The sequence below is a fragment of the Astyanax mexicanus genome, chromosome 23, assembly GCF_023375975.1.
Source record: "Astyanax mexicanus isolate ESR-SI-001 chromosome 23, AstMex3_surface, whole genome shotgun sequence".
Taxonomy (NCBI): Eukaryota; Metazoa; Chordata; class Actinopteri; order Characiformes; family Acestrorhamphidae; genus Astyanax; species Astyanax mexicanus.
In genome coordinates, this window is record NC_064430.1 from 27476150 (window position 1) to 27499210 (window position 23061).

Sequence of the window (23061 nt, forward strand, 5' to 3'; positions counted from 1 at the left end):
GAATGGACAGAGCAATGGACAGGCAACACGGCGTCCATCTTTTTTTAGAGTCTCTGGTTTTCCAGTATAAAGAGCTGTGTAACTAATGTATTCTACATTAGAATACATATATAAATACACACATTTCTATTTGTATGCATCTTTCATCTCTAATATTTAGTTGTACTATGTTCTACTCTATACTATTTATAATTTTATACTATATTAAATTTATACTTTATTCTATTTATATTTTATTCTATTTCATTCCATCTCACACTCATCTATTTCTGATATATTTTCTATTCTGTTCTATTAGTTACTATTATGTACTTTTTCTTAAAATACTTTTTTATTAAAAAAAAAAAAAGTGTGCTTTATGTATGAATTATACCAGTCAGATATTAAGGAGCAGTAAATCCATTCTGCTGAAGTACAGCATTATAAGAGTAAGTTTTCAGTAAACTTTTTCCAGCACTAAGGCTGGAGCAGCATTAGCATTAGTTGCTAACCATGCTAAGAACTAGCTCTTCAGTCATTCAGAGGTGAGTATACTGGACTATAGTCTGCGTGCTTACCATGTTAAAACAAGCTACATGAGATGAACCACTAGCTATTATCGCCGTGGCTTACCGAAACACTCAGAATTCCTCAGTGTAGCGCTATCATGCAGCATTTACTAGTGCTAAGCACTGCTGCTAACTGTGACTAGCGCTGCTGCTAACCGTGCTAAAATATTGCCAATCTAAGCTTACTATAAATAAAGAGGATTACTTTACTCACCCAAATAAACAGTTTTCAGGATATGATTTTTGTAGGTTAATTTCCAGCGCTCGTTTGACTTTGAATTATATATATATATATATATATATATATATATATATATATATATATATATATATATATATATATATATATATATATATATATTTTTTTTTTTTTAAGAATTACAGTTTTGTTTACTTAGGCATCTTAGACATAATCCTTATGTAATCCTTATGGAAGAAAAAGACCAAAAAATATACATTCATTAATAGTGCACCTTTTAATATGGTGCACCAAAAATATGGTAATAAGGTAATAATGGTAATAAATAAAGCCTAGTTATGTTTTTAAAATAAAAATCTAAAAATCTGTTTTAGTTGAGTTATTAAATGTGAGAATTGAATGACAATGTGGAATTTATGATGAAGATTTCTAACTTGATTAAACATATTTTTATTGTACACTCTGCTCTGTTTATTCTCTTACTGTGTATATTCTATACTCTTCTATTCTATCTTCTATTGTATTCTATTCTTTTTTTTCTCTTGTATAATCTTGTATTTTTTAATTCTTTTCTATTGTATTCTCTTCTACTCTATTCTCTCCTATATTCTTTTTTTCTATTCTATTTTATTTAATTATATTCTATTCAATTCACTTCTATTGTAGTCAGAGTTATGTGGTGTACAGTGTTCTCTCTGTAGTTGTATGTACTGATGGTAATGGACCTGTGTGACTTCAGGGACGACACTGTATCTGACCTTTACTGTCCGTGGCTGCTGTGCTGAGCTCTGTGCTCCGAGTGTCGTTAGCTCAATGAATGGTTCTGAGGATTAGAGGTCCAGTTAATCAAGGCTTATCAGGTCTGGTTCTGTCTTACAGTTTTATGCTGAGGTTTCAGTGCAAAAGGAACGTCTCTTTTCTACAGGACTGCTCTGAACACGAGGGTTTTAATCTTCTACTTCCACTGATTTCAGGAGCTTTAGCGTCCGAGTCAGTGAATGTCCTGATGTTCTGAGCATCAGAGAGGTTTTGGTTATTTAATTGTTTGTTCGCAGTAATTAAAAATTAATGTGCTCGATTGGTCACGTTCTGCCATAAACCTCATAATTTATCTCAGCGCTGTGGCTCAGAAACAGTCCAGTACCTGAAGGACAGTTTGACGTTTAGGAAGAAGCTGCACGGAAAAATACTCAGTTTTATTTACTTTTAAATACTTTTATTTACTGTGTTGTTAAAGCTGGATCATGAACTGCTCAGTGTCTCATAATAATTCTGCAATAGTGCTGACGGTAAATGTGTCTCATCTTACATTCCTGCCATAATTTTATAGAGTTATCCAACTTTTAAAATAAGGCTTATTAAATAAACACAAATTAGAGAACAGTGAACTTTTATGACAGTTACTGGCCTCATCCTACATCACTATAGAAGTGTGGTGCTACTTAGCCCGCTGGCTACTGGCCTCATCCTACATCACTACCACAGTATTAGCATGCTGGCTACCAGCCTCAGCCCACATCACTACTGGAGTGCTAGAGCACTCGCTTCCCAACTCAACACACACTGGTACTGGACTCATCCCACATCACTACTACAGTGTTAGCACACTGGCTACCAGCCTCATCCTACAAGATTACCACAGCATTAGCATTCTGGCTACCGCTACTGGTCTCATCCTACATCCCCAGAACAGTGTTAGCCTACTGACTACTGACCACATCCCATATCGTTACCAGCCTCATCCCACATCACTACTGGAGTGCTAGAGCTCTAGCTTCCCAACTCAACATACATTGGTACTGGACTTATCCCACATCACTACCACAGTGTTAGCATGCTGGCTACTCGCTTCATTTTACATCGCTACTATAGTGTTAGCATGCTGGCTACTGACTTCATCCTACATCACTAGAGTGCTAGATCACTAGCTTCCCAATTCAACAAACATTGGTACTGGACTCATCCCAACATCACTACCACAGTGTTAGCACGCTTGATACAGGCCTAATCCTTCATCCCCAATGGAGTGTTTGCATACTGACTAGCGGTCACATCCCATATAGCTACTGCGGTGTAAGTACGCCAGCTTCCAGCCTCAACCTACATCACTAGTGGAGCATTATCGCAGTAAGAACCATCCTCATTTCACATCACTACCATGGTGTTAGCACTCTGGCTAAAGCCTCATCCCACATTGCTACTGGTCTCATCCCACAGCAATTTCACAGCATTAGCATGCTGGCTACAATCCTACTGTGGCATCAGAAAGGCCCATCTTGCCAGTCAGAGAATATAATTGCAATGAAGTTGTGGGTGTGGCACAGCACAGCGGATAACACCATCACCTGCCAGTGAGCTATCACAGCATGTTGGGACTGGGGTCTATTTCCTGGTCTTGGTAAAAATGCTGCGCCACACCAATAAGAGTCCTTGGGCAAGACTCCTAACACTACATTGGCCCACCTCTGTAATATGAGTAAACTGAGTAAGTTGCTCTGGATAAGAGTATCAGCTAAATGCCATAAATGTGAATGTAAGGAAACCAGACCCTGCTGGGTTTGAAAGTGTTCTATGGTAAATCATATCCAAAAGAAGGTAAAGAATAAACAGACGTCCCAGTACTTTAGTCCATACACTGTTTATCCAGATACAACCTGAATACCAAGTGAATGCCCATAGTAAACAGGCTCTGGGGGTCAAACTGTTTCAGTTAAAGGACACAAACACTCACAAATTGATAAGCAATTAAACGATTAGCCGTTATCTCATTCGGGGCTACAGGCTGGAGCCCCGTCTCTGTGATAGAAGCCGGAGGGAAAAACATAGCAGGGAAAACGAGGGTAAACGATTTAACTTACCTGATTCCCAAACAGGTTAAATCCATTGATGGCCTCGAGTGCGGCTTTCGCCAATCCGACAGAACTGCAAAAAAAAAAAAAAGAGAGAGAGAAAAAAAAGAAGAACAGATCAGCGGCAGCATCGATTTACACGCACCTCCGTCCTGCTTAAGAAAAGAACATTGTGCCTGTTGTTTCACAGCACTTACAGAACTGAGGATGACCTGAGCGGATGATAGCGCCCTATTTTCTTCTAGATATCAATTCCTATAACAGCTTTGATCCACGGCTGCTTTCTTTTGAAGTTTGAACAAAGCGAATTACAGCTGTCATTTCGGTTTTTCCAAACTGCACACTGACCTCCAACAAACTACCCACGACCAATAGAACCAGCAGCCAAATAAAAGACCTGCCCTGCTGTAGTAAAGAAAGCCAAACCAGTGTCATAAATAAACTAGTACTACTAAAGAAGGGCTTGGAAATTCAGATTTTCCTCATCTGATGTTGATAAGCTGTGTTGGAGCTGTTTGGAAGTTTGGATTTTCAGGTTTCCAACATTTACTGTTTATTCGATTTTAGACAGTATAACAGCAATATATTTCAAGTTTTATGATGATTATGAGGATTTCATTAAAGGAAAATTATCCAAACCAATGTAGCCCTGTGTGAAAAAGTATTTGCGCCCTAAATCGAATAACTTCGAATAACCACCACTGGCGGCGACAACTGCAATCAAGCTTTACTGATAACTGCCAGCAAGTCTTCCACATCTTTGTGGATGAATTTTGGTCCACTCTACTTCTACATAATTGTTTTAATTCAGACACACTGGAGAGTTTTTGAGCATAAACGGCCTGTTTTAAGATCATGTCACAACATCCAAATCATATTTTCACTAGGCCACGTTTTTTAAGCCATTCAGAGGTGAACTTGTTTGTGTGCTTTGGATCATTGTCCTGCTGCAGAACCCAAATACACCAGAGCTTGAGGTCATGAACAGATGGCCAGATATTCTCCTTCAGGATTGTGTGGAAAACAGCAGAATTCCTGGTTCCATCTATTACAGCAAGTTATCCAGCAGCCCCAGACCATCACACTACCACCACCATGTTTTTCGTTCAGTATAATGTTTTTTTTTTTCTCTCTCTGTAGTTTTCTAGTTCTATGTTGCACAATTTGTTGCACAGTTGCACTTGTACTCAGATGGGATGAAAATTAGAGCTATTTGACTAAAAAAAGGGGGTTCAGTATACATTTTTGTGATGCAACATAATATAAAAAAAAATATATATAATATATATATATAATTATATATAAACTACATTGAGACCTTAGAGCAACATATGCTGCCTTAAAATACAAGGGCATGGCTGTGGAAGAAGATATGGATACAAGAATTTTGGCAGAAAAGAAGGAAAAATTATAGTAGTTACACAACTTAAGATGTGTTTACAGAAACAGTAGGATAAAATAACTTTGTGCTTTGACTTAAATTTACATTATTAATTGATCAGGGTGAATAATGAAAAGATCCCGCTTCAGTGAATATTATTCTAATCGATTGGAACTTCTCAAAACTTTTCATTGATCTCCCTCAGATCAATAATCCGATGCATTCCACCGGCACGTCAGACCCATCGCTGTCCTGCCCGGCCCACCCACACACTGACTGCACTCAGCAGTGATGACCACGATCCAGCAGGCCTTTCTGAGGCGGTATTGATTTTGTGTCGGGGCGGAGAGCAAGCGTACATGGGCGTAAATGCGAGCGCTGTCAGCGGCTGATTGAATACGTTGCATTTGCAGAAAATAAAGGTTAAAGTAAATATGGTGCTCGAATCTGAGATATTGGAAAGTGAAGATGTGACTAAAACAAAGTGAAACATAAAGTGAGTAATGCAGAGGAAACAGTAAAGAGTCATTATCAGAATACTGATACTTTAAACTATAAAAAAATGTATAAATTCCAGCTTATTCACTTTCTATTGAGTGAGTAATCCTACAATTGGACAATTTTGGTGACAATTGGTATTTACTAAAAATGTGGTTGCTCTACATTTGCAGACATTTTAATGTTCCAAAACGTTAAAAAAGACTTTATACCCCATTTCAGACTGATAGATCTCAATTATTTTTTCTCATTTGTTTCTGAATTTCTCTGGATATTGGAACAATGTCCATCTTTTGAGTTCCTCTTGGTATACTTTGCTTTGTCAGGCAGGTCCTATTTCAATGATTTATTGATTGAGAACAGGTGTAGCAGTATTCAGGCCTGGGTATGGCTGGAGAAATTGAACTTGGGTGTAATAAATCACAGTAAAATTATGTTTTAACCAGGGGGGAGGAACCATTTTTTTTTTCTCCCTTAATAATAAAAACCTTGATTGAAAACCTGCATTTTGTGGGGTGGGGCCACAGGGGCATGTTTTAAGCTGACAGTATTTGTGAAGAAGTAAAAGGATAAAAGGAATAAAAGGAAATAAGAAAATGCATTTCTTTTTACCTAAACAAATATAAACAAAATATGCAATCAAAATTGCAGATTCTAAACATAAAAAGATCCACCACTTTTGTGTGTTTGTGTGTGCCTTTATGAGGACTACATGTTCTCACAACCACAGTGCAATGTCACAGTGTGTTGGTTTGTTAAGAACTTTTGGTGGTACTAATGACTTTAAAGTTTATATAATTATATAATTAGAAATTTGAAAATCTAAAAGCAATAATCATTGACAGCTCTACTAAAACTGCATTGTTACAAAAAGTTTGTCAGTTTCTCTGATTTTGTTATTTATAGATATATTTTTGAGTAAAATGAACATTGTTGTTTTATTCTATAAACTACGTACAACATTTCATTTAGAGCATTTATTTGCAGAAAATGAAAAATAAGGCTGAAATAACAAAAACAAAAATATACAGAGCTTTCAGACCTCAAATAATGCAAAGAAAACAAGTTCATATTCATAAAGTTTTAAGAGTTCAGTAATCAATATTTGGTGGAATAACCCTGGTGGTTTTTAATCACAGTTTTCATGTCTCTTGGCATCATGTTCTCCTCCACCAGTCTTACACACTGCTTTTGGACACCTTTATGCTGCTTTACTCCTGGTGCAAAAATTTATTCAAGCAGTTCAGCTTCGTTTGATGGCTTGTGATCATCCATCTTCCTCTTGATTATATTACAGAGTTTTTTCCAAAGCTGTATATATACTTGATATTGATACTGACTCAAACTCAATGCTCCTGATTCCTGGAGCTGGCGGTAGCTCAGCTCAGGTTGGTTAAAATTCAGGCTGCGTGCTCTCTCTCCTCTCCGGGACGAGCGCGAGTGCTGAGAGACCCGGAGCTCGCGGCTCTCGGTCATGGAAATCTGGCACGGTTGGAGTGTAATCTGGAAGTGATGACTCAAAGCAGCGAAATGACTTTCATTTTCTTTGTTGGAGTCTGGAGGATGATGATTTAAGACTAATGCAGGAAAGCGTTTATCACCTCCTCTCTCGCTGGCCTCCTGCCCACTCTCTCGCTGTCTTGCTCTCGCGCTCTGACACGGTCGAGAGGCGAGACACACTCTCAGTGTTATTCATCCAATAGAGCAGCTTTACATTATACAGGTGGGGAAGGTCTCCGTCGCGCCACCATCACAGTGTTGACCTGGAGCGACATGGACTCCACAAGACCTCTGTGAAGGTGTTATGATGTGCTATCAGGCCCCAAGACTATATTAATGTTAGCAGCAGATCCTGAGAAGCGCACCATGAGGCCTCCAAACTTAAATTTGAGCATTGTTGGATCCCAAACACAACCTGGATTCATTGGTAAAATGAATTCAGTTCTGGTCCATAGTAGTCATGATTTTTTTTACAACACTATTGAAGCCAGGATGGAGGAAAGGATGGGGCAAAGTTTGAACAAAAAAAAAAAACGATCATCCTGGTTCTCTCAGTCCAAGGATGTACCACCTGTCAACTGTGCAAAATGACTTTAAGTGCATCGTAGATGGATATCTAGCAGCCGACGATCTCTCACCAAGAGGTACACTACCCAAAAGTACCCATTTCCACACAAAGGGTTGCCAGGTAAAGATAACAGCAAGCAAACAGTGTGCTGCAGCCATTGTAATGAGCGAGCTGGCTATTTCTTCTGCTGAACAGGTAATCACAGAGCTTCAGTAAGGTTCACTAACCATAGCTGGGTAGTTTCTTATCACCACCATTAGTGTAGTAGAGACACTGAGCATTTTAGACATTGAAATGTACACTGGCCACTTTATTAGGTACACCTATTGCTAGTACAGGGTTGGACCCACTTTTGCCTTCGTAACTGCCTTAATCCTTCGTGGCACAGATTCAACAATCTACTGGAAACATTCCTCAGAGATTCTGGTCCATATTAACATGAGAGCATCATGCAGTTGCTGCGGATTTGTCGGCTGCACATCCATGATGTGAATCTCCCGAAACTCCACCACATCCCAAAGCTGCTCTATTGGCTTTAGATCTGGTGGCTGTGGAGGCCATTCCAATACAGTGAACTCAGAACTCACTGTCGTGTTGAAGAAACCAATCTGAGATGATTCAGGTTTATGGCATGGTGCATTATCCTGCTGGGAGTAGCCATCAGTAGATACAGGTACACTGTCATCATAAAGGGATGGACATGGTCAGCAACAATACTCAGGAAAGCTGTGGTGCTGCTCAATGACACAATGCTCAACTGGTACTAATGGGTCCAAAGTGTGCAGGAAAATATCCCCCACACCATTACAGCACCAGCATGAACCAGCCTGAACCGTTGATACAAGGCAGAATGGATCCATGCTTTCATGCTGTTGACACCAAATTCTGACCCTACCATCCGAATGACGCAGCAGAAATCATCAGAGACTCGTCAGACCAGGTAACCAGGTTTTTACAATCTTCTATTGTCCAGTTTTGGTGATCCTGTGTTTGAATTGTAGCCTCAGTTTCCTGTTCTGAGCAGCAGGAGCTGCACCCGGTGTGGTCTTGGTCTTCTGCTGCTGTAGCTAATCATCCACCTCAAGGTTGGACATCGTGTTGTGCTGATGTTCAGAGATGCCCTTCTTCTGCCGACCTCGGTTGTAACGACTGGTTATTTGAGTTACTGTTGCCGTTCTATCAGCAGGAACCAGTCTGGCCGTTCTCCTCTGATCTCCTCTGACATCAACAATGCGTTTGCGCCTACAGATCATTCTCTGTAAACCCTAGAGATGGTTGTGGGTGAAAATCCCAGTAGATCAGCAGTTTCTGAAATACTCAACCAACCCGTCTGGCACCAACAACCAACCATGCCACGTTCAAACTCACTTAAGTCACCTTTCTTCTCCATTCTGATGCTCTGAGGGTTTGAACTGCAGCAGATTGCCCTGTCCATGTCTGCTTGTCTAAATGCATTGAGTTGCTGCCATGTGATTGGTTGATTGCATTAATGTGCAGTTGGACAGATGTACCTAAGAAAGTGGCCGGTGAGTTTATATATTTACTGATCAGCTAAAGAGTTAGACCTGTTGACCCTGTTGACCTTTTACTGTGTGTCAATCTGGCAACCCATGTAGATTTGTGTCTTGTGGGGCAGAAAACTATGTTTTTTTTTATCACTACACCTCAGGATGATGACCTGATTTTTTACCCTCAATTAATTCTCTTACTGGCTCCTTTCTGTCCAATTCACTCAACACTAAGCCCCGCCTTCAAATCTCGGCAATTCAAGACGAGACAAGATGAGACAAGACAAGTGCTGAGAGGGCAGGAAACCAGAAGATATAGAGAGGGAATATTCTTTTTAATAACAGACAAGTTTGTAATAACAGTCCTGCCAGGAACAATCTATAAAAGTGTCATTTTCAACCTAGAATTTAATGACTTAAAAGGGAATTGAGTGTTCAATGGCAGTGTTCACAACTCTGAAATATACCCATTAATACTGTGTTTGGGTGTAGAAGTGAATGTTTGTTTTAGAAGTTTTAGACTAAATTAAATTATAGCTCAGAAAAGCACATATTTGTATTGACTGATGCTTTGAGTTCTATTTGTGTAATCTTTTTTTTTTTTTTTTTACATAAGAGCCACTACAGAAGCCAAATACAGTGCTATTACTGATTAATCATCAGGCTTTCCTTGGATTTATAGATTGTAAATACTGGGGCTGGTAACTCTGACGAACTTATTCTGTACAACGGACATTACTCTTGCTCTTCCTTTCCTAAGGGTGATCCTGATGAGTGCCAGTTTCATCATTTTTGATGGTCTTTGCGGTGACTGCACTTGAGGATACTTTCAAAGTTTTATTTTTAATTTTTTCTGATTGACTGACCTCCATTTCTTAAAGTATTTTTTTTCTTCACCTAGTTGAGTAGATCTTGCTTCTCATAATCTGTATTAGAACATTACTCATATATTTACTATTCACTGTATACCTGTAACTCTACCTCTTCACTACTTTACTCAACAACTGATGCTCTCAAACACTTTATTAAGAGGCAAGAAATTCAAGTAATTAACTCTTGACGAGTTCAGCAGCACAGCTGTTAACTGAAAGCCTGAATTCCAGGTGACTCTACCTCATAAAGCTGACTGAGAAAATCCGGCAGAGATGTACAAAACTGTATAATCTAAGCAAGAGGTGCTACTTTGAATAATCGGAAATATAAAACATATTCTGTTTTTTACTAAATAACTATACATGTTTTTATTCATAGTTTGGATGAGTTTAATATTAATCTACAACACAGAACATTTTAAAATAATAAAAAAATAAATAAAAAAACTGAATTTAAGGTTTATCCAAATTTCTGGATGCTTAATTTACCCAGATTAATCATCTATACAATAATCATAATGTAATGAATACTAACATATTAAATGACCAAACTAACTTCTATATTATTTTATTAGACAAAGACAAAGTAAGATCAGTATCCAGAACAATCTGAGATTTAACAGTATTTTATATTATTTTGATCGCCCTTCCTATTAATGTGCTATAACTGCTTATAAGTATTTTTTAAAGAACGTAGAACCTAATTATTAACCATTAACAAACTCCTTTATAAACTATTTATAAACTCCTTATTAATGAGCCTTATTTTAATAAGTGGTACTGTTCAATCACTATAATTTTTTGTGACTAGAGCCGCTACTGAAGCTGAACGCAGAGCTATAGCGCAGATTTTATCAGCTTTTCGCTGGACTTTAATGTGATTTTAACAGAAAGTTAGTAATAGTGTGGTGAATTGCTGCGTCTTGAGCGCTGTGTTCCTGAAAGGCTGCTCTGACTCATTGTCTGAAATGCTAAATGTGATATTTTCTTTGGGCTTTTAAAGCTGACGGGAGGAGTCGATACTCTAATTGGCTCTCGGAGGAGATGCAGTGTGTTTTGGAGATAAGAAGCAGGTTGATGGGAGAAGCCGGAGTGGGCTCTGCTGGACCGAGGGGCTGCGGTTCTCTGCTGGAGTGGCGTTTTATTTACTGCGCTCTGATAAATAGAACATTATATAAATTTTTTTTTTTAAATGAGGCAGGACCTGCGCTGAGGGTGGCTTCTGGCCTGGGCTGATATGAACCTCTGTAAGAGGCCCAACAGGAAGTCGGCCATATTGGAATTTGTGAAATTTTTATACATTTTTCACATACTCATTTGAACTCCTCCTAGAGTCTTCATCAGATTATCTCAAAATTGGGTTTGGATAGTCTTCTGACATACATGGTGCTAAATTGTGAAGGAATAGTCGATAGCTAAAACAATGACATAATAGCGGGCAATTTATTTAGTGGAGGCGCAACACTAGCCCATATAGAACCATGAGCACGGTGAGAACATAGGTGTTTGAAAATGTATGAAACTTTACAAAAACACAAAAGACATCATTACACACGTTTTCAGGATTGGTATGATTGACTCCGCCCAACAGGAAGTCGGCCATTTTGAAATATGTGCATTTTGCACACATTATTTGCATACTTTTTCGAACTCCTCCTAAGGAATTTGTTGAATACTCTCGATATTTGTCAGCAAAAAACTACTAATATACCTGATGATAAATTGTGAAGGAATAGTCGATATCTACAACAAGGACGAAATGGCGGACAGATGAGTTGCTGGAGATACCCCATTAAAACAGGAAGTGAATACATTCTGGTGTTGGTAGTTGTTTGAGGAGGTTATAATAGATGAAAACTCACAAAACTTTACAGGCCTGCTTGATTTACGTGGTCCTTTGATCTAAAATTGAAATTTCATATATAAGTATTTCATTGGCTCTATAACGCCACCGAGGTTTCAATACATATTTGACATTGAAGGAATGCTCAAAAACTCTCAAAAAATTTGCCGCTACATTATAACTGCACATTTCATGAGAAATCACATATGGGTCCAACTTTCACCGGTTTCTCGGTTTGGCCTGGTACGATTTGCGCTGTTATGCGAGGGCCCTACGTCCCCCTGTGACAGGGGGACAACTCGTTTATTATTGTATTCAAATAATATGATAGAAATACCAAGCTCTAGATACCAGCTCTATCCACTTTAACCTCACTGGATTCTGTTTTTTTTTCTAAAATTAGGACAGACTCTAAGCAGCTTAAAAGTAAAATACAGCTCTGGGGAAAAATAAAAAAGAATAATAAAAAAATAAAATAAAATGAAATAAAATAAAATAAGAGATCACTTAAAATGAAGAGTTTCTTTGATTTTACCAAATTAAAAAAAAACTCTGGAATATAATCAAGAGGAAGATGGATGATCACAAGCCAAGAACTGCTTGAATTTTTGCACCAGGAGTAAAGCAGCATAAAGTTGTCCAAAAGCAGTGTGTAAGACTGGTGGAGGAGAATATGATGCCAAGATGCACGAAAAAACTGTGATTAGAAACCAGGGTTATTCCACCAAATATTGATTTCTGAACTCTTAAAACTTTATGAACATGAACTTGTTTTCTTTGCACTATTTGAGGTCTGAAAGCTCTGCATCTTTTTTGTTATTTCAGTCATTTGTAATTTTCTGCAAATAAATGCTCTAAATGAGAGTATTTTTATTTGTAATTTGGGAGAAATGTTGTCTGTAGTTTATAGAATAAAACAACAATAATCATTTTACTCAAAAATGAATATAAATAGCAACATCAGAAAAAAAAAAAAAAAAATCAGAAAATGAAGTGGTCTCTTAATTTTATTTTTTTCCAGAGCTGTATATGATCTTCTTTTTGCACATAAATGGAAGAAATTGGAGGACATTAAAAGGAGGTGGGAGGAGAATCTAGACAAACTAATTCCAGAAGATACCTGTCAGAATATAATCTGGAGCAAATGTTCAGCATTCTGTGTTACTACAGCTTCACACTGCACAGATACACAGATTTACACACTGAAACAGAATTTTCTAACTATATTTATTTTCTCGCTCCTGCGCCAGATAGCTCTGACCAATCAGAGGAGATGATGTGCTAGCGTGGTTTATTGGTGTGCATTTTGGTGCATTTAGGTTGTTATGCCTGTGTGAAACCAAACCAAACAGAGGGAGAAACACTTCAAATAAACACTAATAAACTCATCAACTGATCCGGTTCATAGAAATGTTCACATCTACAGGTGTGAAAACGCTCTTTTATACTCAGAAAATTAAGTTATAATTCAGAAATCCTTACAACTAAGCTGATATGTTTATATTAAAAGTAAAAAAAAGTTTCCTCTATCCAAATGATCATGCATTCTTTATTCCAGTGCCCCACTGTGGATTTATTTCCCCTTAAACATACAAGTATACACTAGTATTTTAACTGACACCACAAATTGAGATTAATCTGATTTTTTTTTTTTTTTTAATAGATTGACTTATCAAGTTATTTTAAATTTGGAGAATTTAGTTTTTTGTTGTTTGGTACTCTTGTCTTTTTAACGTGCTATAGAAATAAAGATGAATTCACTTGACTTGATGAAAGTAGTGGATGGCTCCATAGGGTGCTAGCTGGATTAGCGCTCACGCTAACTGGACATAAATCAGCTCTGAGTGGCCACAAACACTCTAACACTCAAATTCGGGACAACAAGAGGAAAATGCGAGATCAAATGATATGTGTACTAGGAGCCTAACACAAGTACCTGTTGCGCAACATGCGAACATGCCTGCATAACGGGCACGCATTTTAAAAGAGACACAAACTCCAGCTGTAGCTCTGGAGGAGCAGCTGTGCAGGAACTTTTGGACGTACTGTAGAGTGTATGTGAGACTGACCTGGAGTGGAGCTCGGTGCTGCCGTTGTTGTATTTACTGCCTCTCTCCCACATCCCAAAGTCCGGCACTCGATACGCCCTCTCCACACAGAACACCAGGTTCTGGATAAACGACACCTGCAGACACATGCCAACACAAACATGTCAGAGTTGGGCTTTTTCAAGTATAACTTGAGCAAACACCAGTTAATAAAATCAGTTATTAAATAATGCTTTCATTTAAACCAATCTAGCCCTTTGAGAAGAAAAAATAAATAAAAGATTCGCCCCCTCCCATATATTAACTGTGTTTAATCACTTTTTTGGAAAGCTGAGTTAAATTTCACTACTAACCACAATCAGGCCTGATTACTGCCAGACCTGCAGAATCAAGAAATCACTTAAATAGAACCTGTCTGACAACATGAAGTAGATAAAAGATCTTAAAAAGCAACACATTATGCCCTGATCTGATGAAATTAAAAACCAGATTAAAAAACAAAATCACTGATCACTTATCAGTCTGGAAAAAGGTTATAAAGTCATTTCTAAAGCTTTGAGACTACAGAGAACCACAGTAAGAGCTACTATTATTCACAAATGGAGAAAACATGGAGTCTACCAAAATTATTTCAAAAGGGCATGGACAACTCATCCAGGAGGTTCCAAAAGAACCCAGGACAATATGTAACAAAAAAAAACTGTAGGTCTCACTTGCCTCAGTTAAGATCAGTGTTAAAGATTCCATAATAAGAAAGAGACTGGGTGAAAATGGTCTCCATGGGAGAGTTCCAAGATAATAAAAAACACTGCTGACCAAAAAATAAATAAATAAATAAACACAGGTCTATCTCACATGTATCAAAATGCATATTGATGATCCCCTGGAATTTCCCCTGGTAAATATTCTTTGGACTGACATGACAAAAGTGGAACTTTTCGAAGGTGTTTGACCCTTTACATCTGGTGTAAAACTAACAAATTATTTCAGAAAACGACATCATACTGAATGTAAAACATGGTGGTGGTAGTGTGATGGTCTGAAGCTGCTTTGCTGCTTCAGGGCCTGGACAACTTGCTGTGATAGACGGAACAAGGAACTCGGCCATCTGTTCATGACCTCAAGCTCAGGTGTACTTGGGTTCTGCAGCAGGACAATGACCCAAAGCACACAAGCAAATCCACCTATGAATGACTGAAAATGTGGATGATCTTAAAAAGGCTGTTTATTCTGGAAAACCTTTCAATGTGTCTGAATTAAACCAATTCTGTAAAGAAGAGTGGAACAAAATTCCTCTACAGAGATGTGAAAGACTCGTTGCCAGTTATCGTAAAGCTTGATTGCAGCTGTTGCTGCCAAGTGTGGCACAACCAAGTTATTAGATTTAGGGGCAAACACTTTTTTGCATAGGGCTAGATTGGTTTGGATAGGTTTATATTTCCATAATAAATGAATTTATCATTTTATATACTATATGTACTTAGGTTATCTTTGATTGTAAAATGTATTTAATAATCTAAAAAAAAAATGTACGATATAAAAGCAAGGAGGGAAATACGTTTTCTCAGCACTGTATATTTTAAATGTAAATTATTTTGAGGGATGCATGATTTTAATGCATGCTAATTAATGTTAGAAATAAATTAAAATACTTATTTGAAGTAAAATGCTCAAAATATTGAAAAATCTACGGTACATCGTATAAACCTTTACTGTATAATACAAACACACTATATATACATCATATACACATTAGCATTACTCCAGGGTGTATTCATCATTCTCCTTATTTACCCATAAGAACCAGATCAGATATGAATAATGATCTACAGCACTGTGTCTTCCAGCAACTCCGCTAACTCATCACTAATGTGGGTGGGTGGTACTGGTGCCGCTGGAAGCCAAAAGCAACACCAGAGTAACCCCCCTTATCCCCCCATCCCCCAACACCCCCTCCTCTCCAGCATCTCTTCCTCCACCGTGGAGGAAACAGGCCACAGGAAAAACAAGCAGCAGAAAGAATGATGACTTCAGGGGGTGAAAGTGGGGAACGTGCGTGCGCCGGGGGAGCGACGACTGGCACGGGCTTTAATTTAACACGGGCGGAGCCGAGAGCCCCTAAAGCATGCTAAAATGGGGCAGAGAGGAGAAGCACGGGAGACGGGGAGAGAGGGAGGAGACGGGGGATGGCACGGCGTTTTATTTTAGGGAGGAATAGGATGATTAATGTGTGGAGTTCTACAGGCTCTTAATGAACACTCTGGCCCGAGGTGCCGCTATTTTCTCTCTCGGCCCGACTGACAGAACGCGGCCCAGGAGAGCGCAGACGCGGCTTCATAGTAATCCCACACAAACACATAAACAAAAAGTTCAATCAGTCTCAAACTCCACCTTTCTCCTCTTCTCTCTATTCATTTCTCCCCTTTTCTCTGTTTATTCATCCCTATTTCTACAAATTTCTCAGTACTTTGCTTCCTATTTCTCAGTTTTTCCTCATATCCTTATTAATTTCTTCTCAAATCTCTGTTTATTTATCCCTATTTTTACTCATTTCTCAGTACTTTGCTTCCTATTTCTCAGTTAATTTCTCCATTCATGTCTCTGTTTATTTCTCATCATCTCTTCATTAATTTCTCCTCATATCTCTGCTTATTTCTCCCTATTTCTGTTACTAATTTCTCTGTATTTTCCTTCATATTGCTCAGTTAATTTCTCTATTCATTTATCTGTTTATTTCTCATCTCTTCATTAATTTCTCCTCAATTCTCTGTTTATTTCTCTCTATTTCTACACATTTCTCTGTACTTTACTTCCTATTTCTCAGTTCATTTCTCCATTCATTTTTCCTCTTTTCTCTCTTTATTTATCCCTATTTCTACTCATTTCTCAGTTCATTTCTCCATTCATGTCTCTGCTTATTTTTTCCTCATCTCTTCATTAATTTCTTCTCTTTTCTCTGTTTATTCATCCCTATTTTTTGTTACTATTTTTTCTGTACATTCCTTCCTATTTCTCTGTTAATTTCTCCATTCATTTTTCTCCTCATCTCTTTATTCATTTCTCAGCATATCTCTGTTTATTTATCCCTATTTTTACTAATTTCTATGTACATGCCTTCCTATTTCTCTGTTAATTTCTCCATTCATTTCTCTGTTTATCCCTATATCTCCACAATTTCACTTTGTTCTTTTTTATTGCTTTTCATCTTTCCATTTATTTCTTCTTATATGTTTATTCATCCCCATTTCTGTTACTAACTTCTCTTTCCATTTCTCCAGTTATTTCTGTTTTTATTTCTTTTTCTTTCTGCTCATTGCTCCATACTTCGCCCTATTTCTCCATATTTATCTAAATTTCTCCCAGTTTCCCTGTTAGTTTCTCTATTCGTTACTCTGTAAATTTTTCTGCCTATTTCTTCCATTTTCTCCACCTTCCAACTTACTGTCTGTTTCTCACAATTTATCTCAATTTCTCCAAATTTCCTACTGCTAGCTCCTGTACTGGCCAATTTATTAGAAACACCAAGTTTAGAAACACCTAGTTTGATCTTTCATACTGGCCACTGTATTCTTCAGCCATACCTTACACTTTCACTTACTTTCCACTTTATTAGGAACACCTGTCTTGAGTGTCTATACTGGCCACTTTATTAGAAACAGCAGAAAAGTTAAAAGCTTGTGTTTCTCCTGTATATGAAAAGATGCGCTACAGTCTTCAGTAGAGTACACAGCTACACAGGAGGGGTTTCCAACAAATCGTCCAATATCTGCATATAAACACAAACACACGCTGCATCCACAGTAAGAGCCAATGTTTCTGTAATGAGATTACACAGAAACGTTCAGCGCGAGCCACCGGGCAGGAATAACTAACGGAATCTGCTACTTCCTCTCCATTTGTTCTACTATCTGTTAATAAATGCATGGATTGCTTTGCTGATTTAACATCCATGCTTTTTAAATTGCGTTACGCAGCCCAGTGGGCACTGTTTAAACACGCCAATTAAGGTTTGCCTAGCAAAACCCCAAATAAAAGCGACGCTGGCAGTGTGTTCGTGTTTATAAGGGTGGCTGGGTTCGTGCGGAGCCGCTGCCGGTACGGTAAACAAAGCGCATGTAAACAGTAATTGCCTCTCAAACTCGACGTCGGAGAGGAACCCTCGGTTTGAAGATAAATCCAAACACCACCAGATAAATAAACGTTGCAATTATCCTATAGCCGGGGACGCTTCCAGTAAATCTCCCGGAGAGCGAACGCCGGGAATGAAAGACAGAATTAATGAAGTCCTGCAGTTTCCAGAAGGGCCTTCGGGGGCAGCGAGCCAGACACAAACAAAAAAAAAAATATATATATATATATATATATAAATAAATAAATAAATAAACAAATAAAAAATACAGATACAGTGCTGTGAAAAATATTATCCCCCTAACAGATTCCTTTTCTTTTAGATTTTCAGTTATACTTATATTTTTTAAACACAAAAAAACTAAAAAATATATTTTAATCAAAATCCTCATTTATCCCTATTTCTCTAAATTTCTCTCAAATTCTCCAAATTCCTGTCGATTTCTCCTCATTTTTCTGCATTGCACTTAATTTATAATTTATCATTTCTCCTCATTTTTTCTATTTCCTCTCAAATTCTTCTAATATTTCTTGATTTCTGCTAACTTATCTGTTTTCTTCCACTTAATTATCCTAATTTCTCATATCCTTAATTATCCTCTATTTCTTCCAATTTCTCAGTTCATTTATTTTAATTTCTCTGTTATTATCTCCTCATTTCTCTGTTTATTTCCACCTATTTTCCCCACGTTCCACCTCATTTTCCTCATTTCTTTGTTCAATTTACTGTTCATTTCTCCGCCTTCCACCACATTTCTCCTATTTTTTTTTCCATATTTTTCCTAGTTTCTCTTTATTTCTCCTCATTTCTTTTACTTACACTTCATTTCTCCCTATTGATCCTCATTTCTTCCTGTTTTATAGCAGAGAGCTGATTTCAACGCTTTAATTTTTTGTTAGATATTCTGACCTTAAATCTTGTGTTTCTTTGATCCTCTTTACACTAATCAGTCAAAACGAATTATAATAAACGACTGATGCATTTTTCCTTTGTATAAGTTGGTTGATTTGCCTCTGTGTTTGGATGCAGTTAGATAAAATGTCTCACACACACACACACACAGTATGAGCAAGATTATTTCGGATAGAGGTTCTGAATGTCAGGTTCGATTAATTTTTAATTAATTCCCAAGCTATAACATAGCCATAGCCTTACCAAGCTAATTAACGTCTGAGACCCTGTAAAATAAAAAATCTTGGATCTCTTGGGGTGAGCACACTTCACAGGTTACAGAATTTGCCTCGGGCACACGTCCATCTATTAGAGAAGAGAAGATCAATCGACTATGTATCAATACCAAAATAGGCAATGGGCAATAACCAATATTTCTATAAATATCATAACTCTGTGTGGTTCACTGTTGGAGCTGCTCGGTCACAAAAGCTGCAGATCCTCGTTTAACCATTAGGCTCGGCTTGGTGAGCCATTTAGTGATGTTTTGGAGAGACATGTCTGATATCTGCTGGTGTTGATCCACTGGGTTTTATTATCAAGTCTAAAGTCAGTGCAGTTTTGTTTTCCCACAAAATCTTACAGCACTTCATGCTTCCCTCTGCTACTGATGACGTTTATGGAGATGCAGATTTCATTTTCCAGCAGGACTTGGCACACTGCTCACACTGCCAAAAGTACCAGTTGGTCTTATATAATATTCAAATTTTCTGAGATACTGATTTTTGGGTTTTCATTGGCTGTAAGCCATAATTGTCAACAATAAAATAAATAAATAAACGCTTGAAATAGATAATTCAGTGTGTAATGTATCTATATAGTATATGAGTTTAAAATTTTGAACTGAATAATTGAAATAGAGTTTTTTTTTTTTTTAAGATGCACCACTGAAGGACTAGAGGATGACTAACAGGTAATAAGCCTGCAGGAAATACCGTTTAAGCATCGTCATGTTGCATGTTGCAATGTTTTAATTCTTGACACAAGAAGTAGATACACAGCGCTGTCTCTGTGTCTGTGTGAGTGACAGGCTGCTGCTGCCTGAGAAGCATGAGAGGGAGGTGAAGTGTGAAAGTGGGGTGGATTGCAGGAGTAAGTATGAGGTAACCGCATGGCCTCCATCCACATGGTTGGGCACGTGTTTGTAAACGTGAGCATGTGTCGAAAGCTGTGCACCTCAGTCCAGCACAGTTTTGCGGCACAAATATTTCCAGTTACAGCTGAATTCACACTTCAGAGAAACCGCTCTTATATATCTTTTAAAAAGCCATTTAAATGATGGTCCTGATTAAAGGGGCCGATTACTGTTGTTTTGCTGGTGACGTCTTTGCTGTGCCCTGCATTGTTTAATATTGCAATATACAGGGGTTGGACAATGAAACTGAAACACCTGGTTTTAGACAACAATAATTTATTGTCCTGACGGACAGTTCTGGTGGAAAAAGGAGAGTTGAGGTGTACATTGAATTCTGCCATGAGTTGATTAATCGTGGTTTTATGTTTTTTGGATACAAAAATGCTGGTTAGCACCCGAACATCCCTTTCAGACAGCTTCCTCTTACAGCGTCCACAGTTAATCCTGTTGGATGTGGTTGTTCCTTCTTGGTGGTATGCTGACATTACCCTGGATACCGTGGCTCTTGATTCATCACAAAGACTTTCTGTCTTGGTCACAGATGCTCCAGCAAGACGTGCACCAACAATTTGTCCTCTTTTCAACTCTGGTATGTCACCCATAATGTTGTGTGCATTGCAATATTTTGAGCAAAACTGTGCTCTTACCCTGCTAATTGAACCTTTACAATCTTTACGCTCTTACTGGTGCAATAATGTGCAGTTAATGAAGATTGACCACCAGGCTGCTCCACCAACCACTATATATGCCTTGCTTTATATCGTGATAGCAAAAAAAAAAAAAAAAGCATGCTATATTTTATCGTGGTTAAAACAGTGTAAAACAGCCAAAGCACATCAGCCCTGGAGTTGACATTCATTCTGAATACACTGGATCTCGGCATGACTCTATATTTAAACACTGAGCTGCTGTCAGGTAAAGGTGTAAAGGTGTAGGGGTTAAAGTGACAGTGCAGCTTTACACGGGGCATTATCTGCGTGTGGTGTACTCCCCTGGGCGGGCGCTTCAGCAGCGAGCCCACGGCCAAAACAGGCGAGGCGAGGCGAGGCAGTGGCAGCTGAGTAAAAGGCGGCGTGTTGGCAGGAAAACATGCTTGGCTGGCAGCAGAAACGTCCCTGCTGACTATTCTTCTGCAGCTATTACAGTGTGTGACAATGGCTGGGCTGCAGCCACCACCAACATCGCCATTACCGCACACACACAACATACACACACTTTACACACACACACACACTGCTCCAATTTGTGCTGAAATGCCCGTGGGTCATCTATCTACGGATGGGGGCGTTTCTCACGAGCTGGAGAGAAAGACAGAGCTCCATTCAGTTCTGTTCGGGTTGTTTTCCTACCTCATCAGTGTTGTAGATGATCTGGAGCCCAGAACAAATCATCTCCACCAGGTAGAGCAGGAACAGAGACACGGCATCAATCTACAGCACAGAGAGGGAGAAAGAAAGAGAGAGAGAGAGATAGCCTGGTTAATGTACCGTTAGTATAATATAATAAAAATGAACAATATTTTTCTTCTTACTCCACATATACTCCATGTTTTAGTGTCTAAAATTTGGCTTCCTCAGTTTTGCACTGAAGCTACAACAATCAAGCATAATATTATGACCAACAACAATCAAGCATAATATTATGACCATTATGTCCTTGCTTTTGCGTCATTGTCCATTTTTTCTCATAATGTATAAGTGCTGTATGATTACAGACTGTAGTTCTGTATCTGTTTCTCTGTATGTACTTTATTACTATCCTCAATTTAAAGCGTGTTTTTCAACGCTCATGACCCCACAGGAGAGAAAACCACCACAGAGCAGCTATTAATATTATTATTATAATTATTATTATTGTTATTATAATAATAATAATAACAATAATAATAATAATAATAATAATAATAATAATAATAATAATAATAATAATAATAATAATAATAATAACAATAATAATAATAATAATAATAATAATAATAATAATAATAATAATAATAATAATAATTATTATTATTATTATTATTATTATTATTATTATTATTATTATTATTATTATTATTAGAGACTATCAAAAACGCTATGATGGAACTGGCTCTCATCAGGACCACCCTAGAAAAGGAAGAGTTTCCTCTGTTGTACAGGACAAGATCATCAGAGTTACCAGCCTCAGAAACCGCAAGTTAACATCTCCACAGATAAGTAGTTGAGTATTTTGGTTTGTTTAACACTTTTAAGTTACTTATTAAAAGTTACTGATGACTTATGTGTTCTTTCATAGTCTGGATCACTTCAGTATTAATTAACAAAATGTAGATAATAAAATATTGTTAAAAATATTGAATGATCCTAATGTAGCTATCAAATAATGTAAAAGCATATGCGCAACCACTTAGCTTGTTTTTGCAGATCTTATATAATATAAAACTGCAATTTACACACTTTCATACAATTAAAACACTGTACAGCCACATTAAATGCAGGAGACCCAACAGACATATCCCCCAGGTCAGTGCAGTGTTGTTCCTTAGCGTCTACGAAATATGCCAAAAGTCATGGGACACCACACTAGTTCCTGTTCCATTATATGTAGCATGTCAGTGTAGTATAAATACTTGACATAGTCGCTTTAAGCACGTTTCGTCTCATCTGCAGTCACCTCACCTCTGATAAGTGTGTCCTGGCAGTAGGAAGGGATGGATTCGAGGACCGAGACTTGAGTATCAGAGCTAATCTGGAGGGGTTTCCCCAAAGGCGTGCCCTTTCTAGTGCTTAAGTGATGCAGTCGCGCAGAATTGATCAGCGGTGGGTGTCGGCGCGGCACACGGGCAGTAAACAGGCAGTCTGCCAATAGCGCTAAATTCACTGCGGCACTCTCTGGAGCTAATCTATAAAATGTAACGAGACGGGGGCCGACCCGGAGGATCCACCTCCAGCAGACACACGCCGTGAATCATTACCATCCCACTTATACCGTGACCTTTATCTAATCACTCTTTATAAACATTAGGAGTAAAAATACGGCACTGCACTTAA

General features: G+C 38.0%; 1 protein-coding gene across 3 annotated transcripts in view; it reads right to left on the reverse strand.

Annotated features, from left to right (window-relative positions):
- The window catches only part of phkb (phosphorylase kinase, beta), a 180534-nt gene that overhangs the window by 124616 nt on the left and 32857 nt on the right, over positions 1–23061 (reverse strand). For all 3 annotated transcript variants that reach the window (XM_049471148.1, XM_049471149.1, XM_049471150.1), the window contains 3 exons: positions 21379–21459; positions 13836–13951; positions 3606–3669 (listed from right to left, as the gene is read on the reverse strand). In XM_049471148.1, the coding sequence (XP_049327105.1) occupies positions 3606–3669; positions 13836–13951; positions 21379–21459 (261 nt within the window). The remainder of the gene's footprint in view (positions 1–3605; positions 3670–13835; positions 13952–21378; positions 21460–23061) is intronic.